Genomic DNA, 19107 nt, shown 5'->3' with positions numbered 1-19107 from the left:
AATATTTATCCACAAAAATATTAAGACAAGTGACCCACGCTTTAATTGCGAGTCAGGTGAATTATTGTGCTGCGGTTTGGGGTAATGCTGGAGTGGGAGAAATAAGTAGACTCCAAGCTGCACAAAATAAGGCTGCAAGAATTATTCTTAGATGTCCAAATGATACTCCTATTGAAGAGCGATACAAAATACTAGAGTGGTCATATATCAGGGACATAATAGCTAGAGATGTTCTTCAATTATTTCATAACTTACATGTTAAAAAGAAGCCAAGACTGTTGATAAGCAGGTTCCAGCAGGTGAAAGATAGACATTTAGTCAGCACAAGAGCAGCTAGCACAAGTGATTATGTTTTACCCAGGACTAGGTTTGNGATACTCCTATTGAAGAGCGATACAAAATACTAGAGTGGTCATATATCAGGGACATAATAGCTAGAGATGTTCTTCAATTATTTCATAACTTACATGTTAAAAAGAAGCCAAGACTGTTGATAAGCAGGTTCCAGCAGGTGAAAGATAGACATTTAGTCAGCACAAGAGCAGCTAGCACAAGTGATTATGTTTTACCCAGGACTAGGTTTGTAACTGGTAAAAGGATGTTTTGTTTTTCGTGCTGTGAAGTTATGGAATGGTTTACCTGATCTCATTAGGAATTTACCAGAAAAATATTTTAAACAAAACATTAGGGGTATTTTTTAAAGAGTATTTGAAGTTTTATTGTAATTGTATGACTGTGATTGAGGGTATAGCTTCTATGTAATATTATCTGTATAGGCTTTGTTGTGTGTGTATAATACCATCCATGTGTTGTATGTATGTTTTTTGGTTTGTGTCTGTTCTATATTGTATTGTGTTTCAGTTATACTGTATTGTGTTTATTTTGTAATGTTTTTATGCTATGGACTCTTGGAAGAATAGCCCAAGTGGGCTAAAAGAGATCCACACTGTCTCTCAAAAAAGGGGCCTCATCACCCCCCACAATAGAACTGAATAATGTCGCCCTCCTCTGGTTAAATGTAGTTTTAAGCGAGGCCTTTTGAAGCTCTGTCAAACTATTTCTTTTCCTTATATCCCATTAATATGATTACATGACTGTTGATGTGCCATCAGGTATTATGCTGATTATAAAATTTTTCCATACATAAAAAGACAACAGCAGAAACATGCTGTATAACATTTAGCATCATTAGATTCAAACAATTTATCTAAAATAATTCATACCTTACAAAAACATGTGTGTAACTGCAATATAAGTCCTGTGGTAATTTTAATATAGTTATATTTATAAATTCTGCTCTCTAATCTCAACATTACAGCAGCAATTTAATGCCATTTGCTTCACAGCATACATCACATACAACTCTAAATGTAAAGTCTATATCAACGACAGAACAAAGTAAATTGTTAGTACAATACGCTTCTGATGTCGCATGTTTTGGCATCGTGCATGTGGATTGACTCCTGATATAACAGGATCAGTAACAAAGCCACACCCTTCACTTCCTGATGCACTGTGTTAAATGGGAAGTTCTGTCAATCAAATATGCAGAGGAACAGAGGAAGTCACACTTAGTGCAGACAGATGCTGATGTTGAACTAAATGACACAGTTTCAGCAGAGACAACAGAGGCTGTTTCCCCCTTTCTGTGACCATGCAGCTGTTGAAATGCATTTTAATTATCCAACTGAGCTGTCTTTGTCAAGGTAACGTATTCTGTTTTCTACATGTATAAACTTTATTTAAAAAATATTTACAAAGTGATGATTTTGCTGTAAGTGATGGACTTTATCATGGCTTTATTGAAACCATCTGTAACTGAGAAAATAGATTTTAACTATATTTAACTCTATTATTTTTCTAAATGTGTTAACACCAGCAGCACATAAATGACATCATTACATTTAAAACTGAAATTATAAACATCGGAAAGAAGATGTGAATAGTTTTCAGTGATGGAAAATGTAGAAGCTGATATTGTCTTACATTTTACTATTCTTATGCCGCTATTTATTATAAGTAACACTATAAATTTAACATGGACAAAGAAACACACTGCAAACTGCTGCGGTAAAATACTGGCAAAAGTATTCTGTGGCTTTATATGGCTTTACCTTATTCACTGTACTTTAGAGGAAATACAGCTTGTTTACCTAAATTTAAAGTTGGTCCTGTTGTATTTGCTCTTATTTATTTATTTATTTATTGTAGGTTGGACATTTACAAGTGTATCGTTTTTATTTGGAGAACCATTTTTTTCATAGAAAATGCTCTGGACAAAATGTTATTTACAGAAATTGTGTGAAGGTTTAAAATAATTAAAAAGATGAAAATGCAGAGCGATAAAGTTCTGTGTGAAAAGCTGAAAATGCACATTTGTGTACATTGTAATTGTTTTACACCTATTTATAAATTTTCAACTTTAATTTTTCGATAATTTACTTTTCTAATCCTCATTTTCAACACTAATCTTTTAGCACAGCATTAGGAGCACATGTGTGACAAATAAATCTTTGAAACTTTTGAACCATTTTTATCCTTTGTTCTGGGAGATTCAGTTAGATGTAAGAAAACAACAGATAAAAGTGGTGTAAAAGGTAAAATGTGGAAAATTAAATGTCAGATATGGTAATTTATTTGTGGTGCGGTATCTTGTTGTGTTTCACTGAAACTGCGCTCCATTTGTGTGCTGCAACATAAAAGTCATACATTTGTCAGCTGGTTACTCCTGCGGTACACATTTGTGGTGTGGTGGGTCACCATAGGTTTTATGTTACTGACTGTTGCTGACAGTGAAAGTTATGAGTCTTTTTGCTTATCTTTTCAGCTTCTCAGAACCAAACATCCACTCAAACAGACCCAACTCATGTCCAGGTGACAGTGGAGGGAAATAACACAAGAGGGAGAACACATGAAGAATTCAACAGTAAGTGGAATAGTTATCCGCTGTGCAAATAAATTTTTTTCTAGGAGATAATCTTTCTCCTCCTCGTGCATATACACAAACACATAGCTATAACAGATTTTATACCACTTTCTGTCTAGAATCAGGATACACACTTTATGCAGAGAATGTGTCAATATTCTCGCTCTTACTGTCACAGGATGTGGGGTGACCTGCTTGTGATCGCTGTCAAACTTGCAGGTGCAAATCAAACAGTGAGATAGCAAAGCATTCTCCCACACAGGTTCTGGTTTGCTCTGCAAGCAATCTTTGCTGCTGTGGCAGTGTACCCAAGTGCACCCACGATAACACGGTTTTGTTCCTGAAACATCTCAGTTCAATAAATTTACATTAGGGGTCAGTTATAGTTCAGCCAATCTTTTAGTTTGGACATTCAGAATCATTGAAATCTTATTTGCCAAAGCAATAATGTCAATGGTTTTAGTGAAATAGGCAACTGTAATGACATGCAACATGGATAACTGAACAGGCCTATCGAGCCCAGGCTCATGAGCCCAAAGTGTCAGGGACTGGCCTGGCTTGTACCTGCAAAATGTCACTCCAATTAACATACAGCGACCAGGAGGAAACTCAAATAGAACACAAAGAAATGCAATGGAACTGCAAAGAGACACAAAATAACTCCAAAAATGGAGAAAAAAAGATGATGCCACCCTAAAAGGCTATAAAAAGTTGTAATGTAATTTAGAAAATCCTTTTCCCCCTAACAAAATAACTTTAAATGTTATGGACCACATGTACATGTTACGGAAATACAGATGATAATATAGAGAATTAGATAGTGATGGGCTCAGGAAATAAGCACACAGGGCTTAAGATCCAGCTCAATCCACAGGAAAAGACAACATTGATGGTAAAGGTCTTCTGGGGAAAATTCGATATCTTCTAGAAGAAGATAGAAGTTGGAGGATTACAGCTAATCCTGACCCACATAAAAAACACAAAAATCTGACACTCGGTCAAGTGGTTACTCTTCAAAGGAGTAACTGCTCAGTGTGGTTAAATGTGTTGATGCAGTGTTTTGTATAGGCATAATGCTCACACTGGGCCTCATCAGTGCATACACACAAATCTGTGCTTAAACTGTGTGTACGCATGTGTTATGCATTAATACGGGATTCATCAATATTTTCTTACCTGAATTTTGTTTGTACTCTTTGAACAAATTTAGAACTGCCTCATATCATGCGTACACACAAATGATGAGGCCCCGGCTGTCTTAGAAAATGTAATAATAATGACACTATCACCAATTTCTTGTGCCATGAAATTGCGCATATAACAAATGCTAATTGTTGGTCAATTAACAGACATTCAGGGCATATAAAAGATCCTGATTTACTTCACATCAGGTGTTAAGATATATGGCCTTGCTGGAAGACATTGCAGCCTGTGCCTTCAGGAGAGATTGCATCTTCAAAGACCGACATAACATGTTTGAAGAGAAAGACGAATGGCTTGTCAGCCGTTTCTGACTGCTGAGGCATTCACTTATTTTTGTGTGGAAACAACTCCATTGCTTTCTTTATGATGCACCTCTAGGTAAATGTATTTACACAGGCTAAATAAAAGCCTGTCAATTTAGAATGATTTGATTCACTAACATACGCACTGTGAACAAAACTGGCCAGTGCACATGCATCATGAACCTGACAATAACTCCGCATGCACACTTTATTGTGCACAAAGTAAGAACATTTCTATGCACATATTAGTAAATGAGGCCCACTGTCACTACCAGTGACAAAAACAGCACGGCCATTTGGTTTAGAGCACCAAATATGTATTAATCCGCAGTTAAAAATAGTCCTCAACAAAGTCCTACTGCCTCCTGTTTGAGTAACGTTTGCTAGGAGCTAGGGTGCCCAGCTGTTTTGAGAAATAACTTAGTTTAAAAAAAAAAAAAAAAAATGTAACGGTTATGTGACATGTTCAGTTCAGTAAAACACAGACGGGGAGAGAAGTTATAAATTATTGAGAAACTGACCTGAATAAGAGATCAAAAATTGATACTTTTGAGTTATACGGGAATAATCACCACATAAATCATTTTGTGTTTCTGTTTCTGTGTGTCCTCAGGTGACCCTTATGTCCACAAACTATCTGGTAAATGCCACTTTGCACTCAGGATTCCTGGAAACAGGAACAGTGATGTGGTGGCATTACCAGCAGGCTCTACAGACATGTTGCTTGAACAGATCTGTCAGGAACTTGACTGTGGCAGCGTCTATGAGAAAACAACCAGTTCACCTCCCAATACCACATGCTTTCAACACTGTGTGTACGAAGATGGTCGTTTGCAGAACTGTTTACAGAGTGTGAGAGGGAACTGCACTGTGATTGCTGATGTTGTTTGTGGTAAGGCTTTTCTCTAATATATTGTATACTGATTATAGAATTGTCATTAAAAAAAAATTCTGATTTAATTTTCCTTTACAACCTGTATTGATACATTTACTTCTAAATTGAGCTAGTTATGTCGGCCTATCTCATTTAAAAAACTTTTTAGTCTGACTTAGTACATTCACTCTAATTCTGTTTTGAGGTGAGTGTTCATTTTTTAAATGTAATACGTTACTGTAATAAAAACTGTAATAAGTAACTAACTGTATGTAACTGCAATGAGTATTTTACTTACTTAATCAAATAATGTAACTTATTACATTTGATTACTCTCTTGATTACTTTCCTAACAAATGTTTTAAACTGGGCAATGAGCTGAAAAATGTCCAGAAATACGCTCTGCCAAAAGAAAGCATTCCTGCAAGGTGAAAAGATGCAAAGCACAGAATGAACATTTTACTCTACATTTGAACTATTTAATGAAAGAATATATTCAGGTGTAACCTCTTTGTAATCACCAGTATTTTGATTAACTGTAATTTAATTACATATGTTTTCTCAGTAACAACAGTAACTGATTGCAGTTACATTTATTATTGGTTACAGACTCAGATTATCAATACTAAATATAAATCAACTAATATACATATATAACAATCATAGTATTTGTTAATTAATCAATCAATTAATTAAAAATAATAATAGTAAGTAGTATTATTAAATGGGCCACTCTGCATAATGAGTACTTTTATTGCTAATATAGCCTACTTGCCTACTTTTACGATTGTAAGATTTTGAATGCAGTTTTTTGTACATTGTAGTATTGTTTTAGTTAAGTTCAAAAAAGTGTAGTTTTTCACATGCTGATAAGTCTGATTCCTGCCCTAATTATGAATTATATGTTTATTTGAGTTGATTAGGCTCATTGTGATTTGTGATATTGGACTTTATAAATCAGATTGAAATTAAAATTGAATTAAATTAATTATTTGTAAAGCACTTTAAGGCAGCTTTGTGATTGGGCTGCAATTAACTTTGAAATGACTAATCTATAGCACTTGGCTTTGCCTCAGGGTATGAAATGTGCTATATAAATTTGCCTTGCCTTAATAAAGGATGGATAAACTGACTAATATGTAAGGATTCAAATGAATCTGACACTTCTATTTTGCAGTTAGCCTACTGTAAATATTATCAAATACAACTGGCATAAAACTATTTCCCAGGGCTATATCTCAGCCCTTCATCATGAACAGTACCAGAGGCTGACAGTATGTTCTCCTCAGGCCACCACAATGTTCGGCTGGCAGGAGGCCCAGACCGCTGTGCTGGACGGGTGGAGCTGTGGAGAGATGGGAGTTGGGGCACCGTGTGTGACGACCAGTGGGACCTGCGGGATGCAGACGTGGTGTGCGCCCAGCTCGGCTGCGGTTACGCCCTTAATGTGACGGGACAGGGTGGCTCCTTCCCCCAGGGCAAAGGACCCGTCCACCTGGACGAGCTCAACTGTACCGGCAGGGAGGAGAACCTGTGGGCCTGTCCGGCCGCACAGGACGAGACAGACTGCGGACACAAAGAGGATGCCGGGGTTGTTTGCTCAGGTTACAGCACATACACAGACAAGAACAGGAAATAACCGATGGCAACACTAGCTGAGCATCTTAAATCAGTCTTGACCTTGAAAACAGAAATCTGACAAAGAAATCTGTAACATTACCTCAAGTCCACCAGCTAGTTTTCTGGAGTCTTTAAATCCCCCAAAACACAAAGTTGAGTTGAGACTTTCTTTCTATGGCATACTATTCTGTTAAGAGTTATAAAACATCCAAAGCGAACAAAAGTAACAGTCTTTAGCGTGCAGCTCTGAGGCCCTAACTTTATTCAGGCCATAAACCTAAGTTCTTTGAGCTAAATGCTAACATTAGCATGCTAACAGTTTTTTTTTCTCTATCTCTTCATTGATCATTGTGACCAAACAGAAATTCATCAGGTCATGTAGGTAGGCTATTTTCATAATATTTATTCTAATTATCACAATTAAACATTCCAGTGAGTAGTTATCAGTCAAAATAAATATGAAAAAGTAAATAAATGTAAATAAATAAAATAAATATAACCTAATCAGGGGGTGACTGAGTGTATAAAATGTGCATTCTCTTTATTTTTTCCCCATTAGGATTAATGTATCTATATGCAAATTGAATTTAACCAAATGATAATAATAATAAGGTTTGGGAAGGACATTGAGAATTTTGCCTTATGTGTATAAAATTTTCCAACTATAGGTAAGATTTTTCCCGTAACCCAAAAGATTTATTAGTACAATTTATTGATAATGTCTTTACTAACATGCTCACAGTGACAGTGCTAATATGCTGATGTTAAGCACCAAATATAGACATTATAATAGACATTGTAAACAAAATTTGAAAAAAGTAAGTAAATTAAATCTAAGAAAAACTTTTCTTAAACCTAATAAACTGTAACATCAATTAAGTAGATATCAATCAAATTAAATATGATGGTATAAATATGTATCTAAAACAATAAATGAACAACAAACATGCTGGTGTTTAGCAGGTATAACATTTTTTATCATGTTGTTCACCATCTTGCTAACAAGTTAGCATGCTAACATTAGCTAATTTGCCTAAACCAAAAGTACAATTGAGACTGATGGGTATGTCATTAGTTTTGTAGATATTTGCTCATAAATTAAAGTACTGGGAAAAATTATCAGACTCATGATGACACTAGATGAAGATGAAAATTTAGGGGATCACCCCAGTTTATACAGTTCACTCTAATAGGGCATAAATGTCTGTACCAAAATGGCATGGCAATCCTTCCGATAGTTGAATAGAAAATGTTAGAAATTGATAGAAATGTCACTCAAAACCACAAATGTCAATGACGTGGTGGCACAAGAGGTAAAATCAGAGGAACACCATATGATTCATCCTCCGGGAACCATCAGTGTCTGAACAAAGATTTATTGCTAACTAAAAGTTGTTGAGATATTCCAATCTGGCAAAAAGTGACTGACAGGCAGAAATTTCCACTTCATAGCCATCTGTGGGCTGAAAGTTTTTTTTTTTTTTTTTTAATTGTATGTATGTTTTATTCAGTCATCATCATCACACACAACATAGGAACATACACAGATTTTCACAACAACAACAATAATAATCATAAATATAAACTTTCTAGCTAACACACAAAAAATGCTAATTAATATATGATGGTAATGACTGAAAAGTTATAGGCTGAAGCATAATGCTTATATTTGCCTACCCTACATAAATCCTAAATTAAGCTACCCATCAAACATCATTTATATGAAAAAAGAAAAAAAGAAAAAACTATTCCAATTTATAACTCTCAAAAAAAGACTTAACAACCATTTGTTTAAAAATCAACAATGAGTTACACATCCGTAAATTTAAATCAGCATCATTCCAAAATCTAACCCCAACAACAGAAATACATCTTCTTTTAATTCCCTTCTTAGCTTTTGGGACAGTAAACTTAGAAACATCTCTTAAACCATATTTCCCCTCCCGCACAGAAAAGAATCTTTGTACTGTATCCGGCAGTGACTTTGTTTTTACTCTGTACATTATTTGCATTATTTTAAAATAAACCAAATCACTGAATTTCAAAACATGTGACTTCATGAACAATGGATTTGTGTGATCATAATAACCAGCCTTATTGATAAGACGAATAGCTCGTTTTTGTAACACAATTATTGAGTTGATAGCTGTTTTAAAAGTTGATCCCCACAGTTCTACACAGTACGACATATATGGAAGTATAAGTGAACAATAAATAATATACAAGCATTTATAATTTAGTATATCCTTAGATTTATACAGGATTGCTATTGATTTTGATATTTTACTTTTTATATAATCAATATGTTGTCTCCATGTTAATTTATCATCTATCACTGCCCCGAGGAACTTAGTCTCAAAAACTCTTTCAATTTTATCATTACAAATCTTTAACTCAATGTCCCCATCTCTTTTTGTTCTATTTCCAAAAACTATAAATTTAGTTTTCTTTATATTAAGCGACAATTAAGTGCAAATCCTTCGATTGCACACCAATTCAGGTAAAAAATGTTGGAAAAAGACTAAATGCTATAATCATTGATTTTTGTCGAACAAAATATAGTCAAACTGTAATTTGACCATATAATGCACACTATGTCAGTTATAATTGCAAAATGTGAACTACACTCCAAATCAAAATAATCAAGGACATAACTTCGGTGTCCTCAATTATAATAATCAATCATTTACTCAACATATGCAGAGAACGTCATATTTATTGTCCTACAATAGTTTCTCAGTTTGTATTTACTGTGTGTCTCTGTGCAGAGATGAGAGCAGTCAGACTGACTGGAGGTCTGGACCACTGCTCTGGTATAGTGGAGATCCACCGTAATGGCAGCTGGGGTACAGTGTGTGATAACTGCTGGAATGTGAACCTGGCCTCCATGGTGTGCTCCATGCTGCAGTGTGGAACAGAGCCGCAGCAATTCACCCGGTTTGTTCCTCCTCTTGCCCACAACAACGGGTCACTGTGGTTCTATCAATGTGATCGAAACATGCAGAGTCTATTCGAGTGCGACGAGTATGTCAACCTAGCACACCTGTGCGCAACCTCAAAAGCATCTGGTGTCATCTGTAAAGGTGAGTGACAAAGTGTTTGTGGTTGTTAATAATAATTATTTTATTTATAAAGCTCTTTACACAGATTGCAGCTCAAAGTGCTTCATCGAGAAAGACAAAGAAACACATAAAAGCATAAAGGAGAACACAGAGCAATATGAGGTATAAGAATGAGAAGATCAGATAAAAAATGCAAAACACTGGGGCGTCGGTAGCTTAGTGGGTAGAGCAGGCGCCCCATGTACAAGGCTGTTGCCGCAGCGGCCTGGTTTCGAATCCAGCCTGTGGCCCTTTGCTGCATGTCATCCCCCCTCTCTCTCCCCCTTCATGCTTACCTGTCCTGTCCATTAAAGGCAAAAATGCCCAAAAAAATCTTAAAAAAAAAAAAAAAATGCAAAACACTACAATATTTAAAGCCCAAAAACCAGAGATAATAAGACAGTATCAATATACGACCAATTAATCAAAACCAAGTCATGATTAAATACAACAGTGGCATAAGGGATGCAAAGCTGATAAAAGACGAGGTTCTTGATCTAATAGAAGGCCAGAGTAAAAAGGTGTGTTTTGAGTTGTTTCATGAAGACACCTAGAGAAGCTGACTTTCAAATATGCAGTGGTAGTGTGTTTTGTAATTTGGGGGCATATGCACTAAAGGCTGCTTTAGCAACATTTCGTGAGTCATTGTAACTGGTAATAGCCCAGAGTCTGATGATCATAGTGCATGATTTGGAGTGTAACAGACAGTCTGTCATGTATGAGGGTGACATATCATTAAGAGCTTTAAAAACCAGTAGAAGAACTTTAAAATCAATCCTATATGATGCAGGTAACCAGTGAATAGAGGCGAGTATCAGAGTAATATATTCTCTTATCCTTGTTTTTGTTAGAACTCTAGCTGCTGCATTTTGTATGGGTTGAAGTTAGCTAATTGATGTATTTGGAAGGCCAGTGAGCACAGTGTTACAGTAATCCAGTCGTGAGAAGATAAAGGCATATGTCAGTTTTGCTGCATCCTATATTGACAGATGGGGTGTAACTCTGGAGATATTTCTAAGATGGAAATAGATGGTTTATATAATATTGTCAAAGAAGATCTGAGTCGAGAGTAACCCCCCCAGACTTTTTTTGTTGAACACATTTTTATTTGAGAGAAAAAAGTATTGCTTACCAACACTGAAAAACAATCCCCCACCCCTCCCTTGTACTGCCTATACAATAAAATAATAATAATAATTTTATATAAATACGATATATAAAAATTGATTAATTAATAATTGCCACTTGCCACATAGATTGACATCTTTATATATGATGTCAATCTATGTGGCAAATGGCAATTATTAATTAAATTGAGTAGTAAAATAAAATGAACACACGTGGATATAATAAATAAAAAATGAATAAATATAATAATATTGAAATAAATTAAATAAAAATAAATATTTTTTTTACTTTTCACGAGATCCTAATCAAAGAAAATGTCTGTTTTATCTTCTTTCAACGTAAGTTAGTTTTCGCTCATCTGTGTAATGACACACACGCACACGCACACGCACACACACACACACACACACACACACACACACACAGCAAACTTCTTTGTAAATCTTCAACTTTTTAGCCATTTGTAAGACTTGTAAGACTATAAGACCATAATTCTGCACTCAATATGTGTATATTTAATTACTTTAATTTTATAACTCTATTAGAAATATGACCTTAATGTTGAAAAGTCATAATGGAGGCCAAACTTATGGTGTAAAATCATTTGTGTTTGCGTCATAAATAATTGCCTTTTAACGACACTTACTTACCTGTCTTGACTGCATGATATACCCAAGTATAGACAGCTTACTTTTAAAAATATTTAGATTTATTTATTTATTTTATTCGCAACTTCAATCTCTTTCTCTATTTTCTAATATTCATATAATTCTAGTAGAAATATGAACTTGATGTTGAGCTCATTCTGCTTATATAGATAAAATAGGTGAAGAATTTCTTCTCTTCCTTTGTCAGCTCATATGTGTGACTGTGTTGAACTTAAATAGATAATATATTTTTGTCCTGCAGGCTCCCTTGGGTTTCCTGTACCCACCACAGCCACCACAGCTAATACAACTGTAATGACCAGTTGGACGACTGGTAAATATTTTATTTTTTTTTATTTTTTTATCTTACCTAAAACAGACACGTATTACATTGTGTCTATAAATGTCACATTGAATATTCTGTCACTTATTTAATAAGGTAAGTAGTAAGTAGTAAGGAAACAGAATATGTCTCAGTGTGTTTTAAAAGTCACAGGAAAAGGTTATAACAAACACTGAATCTTGGATAAACTGCCAGAAAGTTTGTGTATTTTTTCTTTCTGCCCATCCCATTAGGTGCAACCATAGTCAGTCATGCTGGAGGCTTCCTCCTACCATCGCCGGTGTTGCTCGGCACCATCGCTGTGGCTCTTGTGCTCCTCGTGGTTCTCATCACAAACTCAGTGCTTTGCTGCCACTACAGAAGAAGACACGGTTGGTTCTCCTTATTGCTGTCTGCGCTACAATTTCACTTCTTTCATTTGTTCATTTAAACAGAGTCAGCAGCATTTTAACCTGTGGTTTTAGCAGCTCTGCACGTAAATTACCATCAGAATCTCAGGAACAGTGTGTGTCTTGTCTTTAGGAGCCGTGGACTAAATTATCTTTTAAATCATATTGTATTTTTTAATTTTATGTGGCTTCAGTTCCAGATAACTTGTGCTTTTCATGATGGTAATCAGATGAGATAATGTTTATTTGACAAACATTTTTTGCCATCATTTCCTTCATCAGGGTGGTAGAGGACTTTCTTCACATTTTAAGAAATCTTTTTTCTTTTATATCAGTATTTATATTTAACTTGATCAAAACTTTAAATGGCCGACTGGGGCCCTTCTGTGCAGAGTTTGTATGTTGTCTTGTGTCAGTGTGGGTTTTCTCCAGGTTCTCTGGCTTCCTCTGGTCCAAAGACATGCAGGTTGGGTTAATTGGTGCCTCCAAATTGTCCATAGCTGTGAATGTGTGTGAATGGTTGTCTGTGTGTGTCAGGCCTGTGATCTGTCCAGGGTGTACCTTACCTCTTGCCTAGTGTCAGCTTGGAAAAGCTCCAGGTGACCCTAAACAGGTTTTTAAGCAGTTACTGATAATGAATGAAAACATTAAATGGCCAAATATGATTAGGTGCCTTTTTTTTAAAACGGTGTTAGGGTTTCCTGAAATAGTCTGCCTCCACTTAAAAAAAGTGTTTTGCTTATTGTTACTTGAATGTTTGAGCTTTACTGTGCAGAGTGATTTGTGTGCAGAGTTCATGATTAAAATACTTTTTTTCACACTAAAGGTATCCACTGCAAGATTGTTGGTTACTGTTTATAAATACACCATTCAGCAAAAGTGAAAGTAAAAGCCAACCACAGATTCATTCTCGTTCGGCATTTCACCTCATTGTATTTGTGTTTTCTTTGGTACTGTGTCTCTTTTTTTTCTGGAAGATCCTGCATAGTATATCTTTATTCTACTTAAGGAGGAAAGTTTCTCTGTGTTCAGGTCCAGTGTGTAGGATTCAGGGGAATACATTGGCAGAAATGGAATATAATATCCCCATGTTTCTATAGTAGCCCAGAACGGACAAACCAAATACTGGCTCTACATAGGGCCATTCCTGTTTTCGCATCAGCCATTGTCGTTAGCTACGATAGGATTGTTGGTAAAACCCAGATTTTTTAACGTAAAACTGCTTTTTTACCACTTTCAGTTACTGGGTTGTTTGTTTTGGAGATGGTGAGACGTCTGCAGATAATTTGGCTCCCGGTAAAAACCTCCTGAACAATGAACTCTGAAGGAATTTTAACTGGGAGAAGTTTCAGCTGGTTGTAATCTGCAGTCCTCACCACTAGATCCACCTTAATCTTACACACTGTTCCTTTAAATCTGAGTTTAAAATGTGGATGTATCGGCAGGATGTTGTGACACTGATGCATTAAGTTTTGAAGATTGTCATAGATCAATATGCAAAAATTGTGATATGGAAACTCGAAACCTCCACTGCTCATACACAGCAAAGGGAGTTTTCAATCATAACAAACTTTTAAAATGCACAATATTTGCATAGATTATGGATTTTTCAATGAGGAAGTCTTACATAACAAGCTAATTTAAATTTTTGTTTAAAAAACATACCACACAGAAATTACTATTTAAAGCAGAGTACTTTTATGTGTCTTAAATCATGTGTGAGAGGATCTTTAATCTCACTCCAAACTACATATCTGCAAACTGTCCATCTCACGTGTCCTGATATTATTACAATTGTATTCCAGTTTTTCCAAGCACACGATATCTAATTTAATCCCATCTCTTCGGGTTATTAATAACTCTAACTCTAATTTTTAAGATAAAAAAACTTCTATTAGAAAGTAGATCCTCCAAACACAGTTAAACACACAGCTTGAGTTCAAAATGTCATGCAGTTTATTATAATAATAATCTATATCTTGGTAATTGTGTCCACAGCTTTCTTGCTTCAGCAGACGCGCAGCAGTGCAAGACCTCTCTCTGAACATCATCACAACAACTACCAAGAAACCGTCGACCTCATCAAGATTACTCCCAACCCACTGCAAACCGAAGGTCAGTGGGTCAACATTTACAAGAATATAATTAAATAAAAAAACTGAATGTGTGAGCATAAATTAATACCTTGGATACTAACACAACTTAGTCTTCTTTCTTTTTACCTTGCATATGCATATGACTTTATATACATGCACAATAGTGAGAAAGTTGTAGAATTATACAGCGTTTGCAAAGCATATAGTCTTCTCATCAAGTCATTTTCTTGTGTTTGTCCCAAAAAGCCCCCTCCAACCCCAGGTATCTTTGGACCCAGCTTAGTAGTGTTGACAGCACGTCAGTAGATACAGACTATGAGCAGTATGAGCCAAGCACTGACCCATCTGTCCCTTTGTCAACCTTTCGGAGTGAGCTACGTTCTTTTATTTCCATTTGTACTTATTCTTATGTGTTTCTCAGTCTCTTGCTCTTGAGACGTTTTCTCGCTGCTGTGTTTCTGCATTTTGCGGTTAATGCTGCTCTGCCATGCATATGTGTGAGTGGTCTGTGCAGATCCGTGCTGTTTGCAGTGAATGTTTGCAGGATGGTTTGTGATTCAAACAATGCCTTGTATGCATCATTTTGTATCCAGATTCTCAGAGGTACAGAACAGATGTGAACCCTTTGATGAGGCCATCAGGCCTTGACAGCCTCTTTGAGGAAGGTGAGTCACTGTAGGCTTGCAAGGATGTCACAGAGACAAAGACATTACACTTTGCAGATTTCAAATTCACACAGTAATATTTCCACCATACAGTAGTGCTGTTCACAGGAGTCATCAGAGGGTCAAGGATGGCATGGGGGCAAAGAATAACATAAGTAACAATGAATGTGTATATAGAAAAACATATTTACAGAAATAAATGAATAAAAGAATACATGCCGAAATAAATGTGGAAATATATACATAAATAAAGAAATGAATGCAGAGGTTAGGACCTCCTACATCATTTACATAAAGACACAGAAATATGTAAATAAGTAAATGTAGCTGTACCAAAATGTAGTATAAATTTGAGACAGATATTTCTATTTATTTTAATGATCAACTTTTATTTATTTATTTGTGCATTTGTCTAGTTATTTCAACATTTATTTATTCTTATATTTATCTATTCTTTTATCAATCTATAATCAGTAATTTTCCTCCTCCATATTGGCACAGACATCAGAGTTTTAATGATGTCTCACACTTTTTGAACACATCTGGATACATAAATGCCTTTACCAAATATCATTTATATTCAACTTTATTTAATAATGAAATCTTTTGAGGTACATTTGTTTGTTTCAGTTTTCATAAACAACCTACACATAAAACACCCTAAAATTCACACTAATATTCGCACGCAGATAAAGAAAAACAAAAAAATGACACAAATTTGTTGTGATATGCAGGCTATCGCAATATTTGGTAATTTTATCCTCCTCATATTGAAAGGATTCAGCTCTGAAGAGCCACTCTGATTTTTACTGAGTTTCCACAATGCCCTAATATAAAAGCTATTTTATACTTGTGGTCTGTTCTTCAAAGACTTGTTGATATTTTGTTGCAGCAATTTTTAACCATTTAAATGATTTAAAATGTCTCATAATTAAATGAGTTGTTTTTATCATTACAAAAAAATAGTGTAACATCTTGTTTTGTACAATCTGTAAATGACTCTGTTGTTTCAAAGTCTGCATTAATAGAAATTACATACACAGTCAATACATAATACTTTCTCGTTTTTAACTGTAGAGTTCCATTATCCCTTTTGCAAGAGATAATTCATTTGATTTTATTTTTTAACTATTCTTTGTCTTTAATATTTTATTTTTCCAGTCCCTGAACCCACAAATGAAGCGACGGGAGCCTTTACAAGCTGTAATGGCGGCCCTGCAGAGGCTCAATATGCCCGAGTGTCAAAGATCTCAGTGGACTCATTTGAAACCTCCAGTACCTCCTCTGGGGAATTCTACGAAAATACAAACAACGGTTACGTCATGGTCACTCCCGGTCAGTTGAATTAATTCACCTGCTTTTATTCAAGCAGCATCATGTTGTAAAGTTACTGTAAAAATAAACTGAGGGCCTGTACAAACATTTTGGCTGTAATATTCACAACTTTGTTAGCCATAAATTTGGCAATTTTTAATTCCACTTCTAATGTGTGTATTGATACCTGTCAGGAACAGGAATTTTCTGTTATAATATCAAGGGAATAGTTCAACACTTTGTTGCTAATTGTAAGATGATAAGATTGAAACCACTCTCCTGCCTTCCATTGAATATGAAGCTACAGCCAGTAGAAGTGTTTTGTTAACTTGTTTTCCCCTGTGCACATAATCACCCTATGCAAGGCTATATACTAAGCTCAGTTAATTGGCTGCTAACTGTAACTTCATATTTGCCATACAAACATGAGAGTGGGATCAGTCCTCTCATTCAGTTTTCTCTTGTAGTTCATAGTAGTAATGATTTTTTTGGTAAAAAAGTGGTGTAATGAGTTGTGCCAATACTCACATATCATTTTGAGATTTTCTGAGAGTTTTTTCCCCCAAAGCAAATAATCGCAATACTGGGAAGGGTTTAGCTTTTTGAATATAAGATTCATCAATCATTTTTGGACAGTCCCTAAACTACATCCGTGGGTGTTTGCAGCATAGAGTCAATGAAAAAAACACTCTTGACATAGAGGATATGAAAGACAAATGCCAACCTGAAACTACCGCAGAAAGCTTTCACACCATATGCAGTATATTAAGTTTTATTTCCTGTTTCATAGATTCAGAACCCGGCCAGTCATCTGTTGTCAACAATGCTTTTGACCCTTCAGGGCTTGCCTACAGCAAAGATCCACTTCACCCGAGACAAACAACAAACCTGCAGAGTTCAGGTAAATGTCTCAAAATAGATATAGAAAAATTGTATCGATATCATTTCCTGATCTTTGTTATTGTCTGATAATCAGGTGATGAAGATGATGGCCCTATCTACTCCCCTGTGAGCCCTGACCAAAACTTTTCATCTGAGGATGACTACGATGACATCGGCACCTAAACAGAAGACGCAACTCCAGCTCTCAGAGACCAGAGAGGGTGGGACTGAAGCTGCAAAACTGCTCTGAGAGGAAACACGTACTGTGAGACGAAACACCTGTCTAGACTAAGGAAACACAAAGAGCATCCATTTGGTGATTTGCAGGCTAAAATAAATCTATAAATTTGGGTTAAAACTGGACTCAATTTGGTTTAAAAGTGTAAGTCTAGGTTACATAACTATTGTCTTAACAGCATTTGAATAACTACTGTACACTTCATTGTGTGCGGTAGTTAATATTCAATGCTGTTGATGCAAGAGTTGTGTGGGACCTTGGCATTTAATACAAAATGTTCTTTTCAACCAGATTCACAACAGTTTTGACACAGATTTCCTGACTGACTTTTGATGTGCAACATACCAAACACACTGTTTCCTGTGAACTGCAATAATATAAGTTCAGTGTACAGTTGTTGAAACTTGACACATGATTAACCCACTGCAGGTTTACCCATCCATTAACCTACCTATCACAATGGGCAAGTTGTTGCCTTGTTTTTTACAGTTGTGATCACAGACTGTTTTAAAAAACACTCTTATGGTGCACTTAATGATGCTCAGACATCTGACAGTCAAATGCCATTGAGAGTTGGCTATAAAAAGGCATTGCACCCATTCATTTCTGACCAAAAATCAAACCCTGTAGACAAATGACAAGCACATTTTGATGTTGTGGAAGGAGTAATGTGTGATTTTGCTCCTGTTTTGTGTTAAAAAGTTACAGCTCACTCTGAAATGTGTCATGTCCAAGCATCCTGGAAGTGGACTTTTCAGATCAGTCCCTGCTTTTAGCTGCATTGCCATATAAATAAGAAATATGTGTTGAAAAATGTCCACTCTGATTGATTAGTTTCAAGACCCTGCAAATTAACTTTTACAGTGCACTGACATTAACCGAAAATAGCGTCCTGAAAGATTGTAAATCAAACGTAGAAGTTGTTGAAGTAACTTTAGTGAATGTAGAAATAGCTGTAACATATGTATGGTATTTTTAATATATATTTAATGTGTCTGCATAGCAATTTTTTGTAATAACTAGTATGTATTCAAATGATGTGCTTATGTTTGTCATGTATCTCCCTGTGGATTTAAGTACAATCAAACTACTGAGTTCCAACATAATCTCTATATTTACGATAAGCACTACATGGCCAAAAGTATGTGGACACCCAAACATTACGCCCATATGTTATTCTGAAACCATGGGCATCAATCTGCTGTTATAACAACCTCCACTCTTCTAGGAAGGTTTACTACAAAATTTTAGAGTCTGGCCGCAGAGCTTTGATCCCATTCAGCCACAAGAGCATTAGTGAGGTCCAGCACTGATGTCAGCATATAAGGCAAGAGAAAGGCAAGGAAAGTTTAGCAAATTTCATTACAGATAAACTCAAT

General features: G+C 35.7%; 1 protein-coding gene across 1 annotated transcript; it reads left to right on the top strand.

The window, feature by feature from the left end:
• The first annotated feature begins 438 nt into the window (after positions 1-438).
• LOC126384354 (T-cell differentiation antigen CD6-like) lies at positions 439-18613 on the top strand. Its single transcript, XM_050035372.1, has 13 exons — positions 439-1706; positions 2828-2926; positions 5045-5323; positions 6595-6909; positions 9694-10008; positions 12064-12135; positions 12378-12515; positions 14532-14648; positions 14876-14998; positions 15223-15294; positions 16456-16629; positions 17399-17509; positions 17585-18613. The coding sequence occupies exons 1-13, from the start codon at positions 1655-1657 to the stop codon at positions 17671-17673; spliced, it is 1956 nt and encodes a 651-aa protein (XP_049891329.1). The 5' UTR covers positions 439-1654; the 3' UTR covers positions 17674-18613.
• The last annotated feature ends 494 nt before the right edge of the window (positions 18614-19107 follow it).

The sequence above is a fragment of the Epinephelus moara genome, chromosome 22 (genome assembly GCF_006386435.1).
Source record: "Epinephelus moara isolate mb chromosome 22, YSFRI_EMoa_1.0, whole genome shotgun sequence".
Lineage (NCBI taxonomy): Eukaryota > Metazoa > Chordata > Actinopteri > Perciformes > Serranidae > Epinephelus > Epinephelus moara.
Note: the sequence above shows the minus strand (reverse complement) of the source record. Positions and strands in the feature narration are given on the sequence as shown.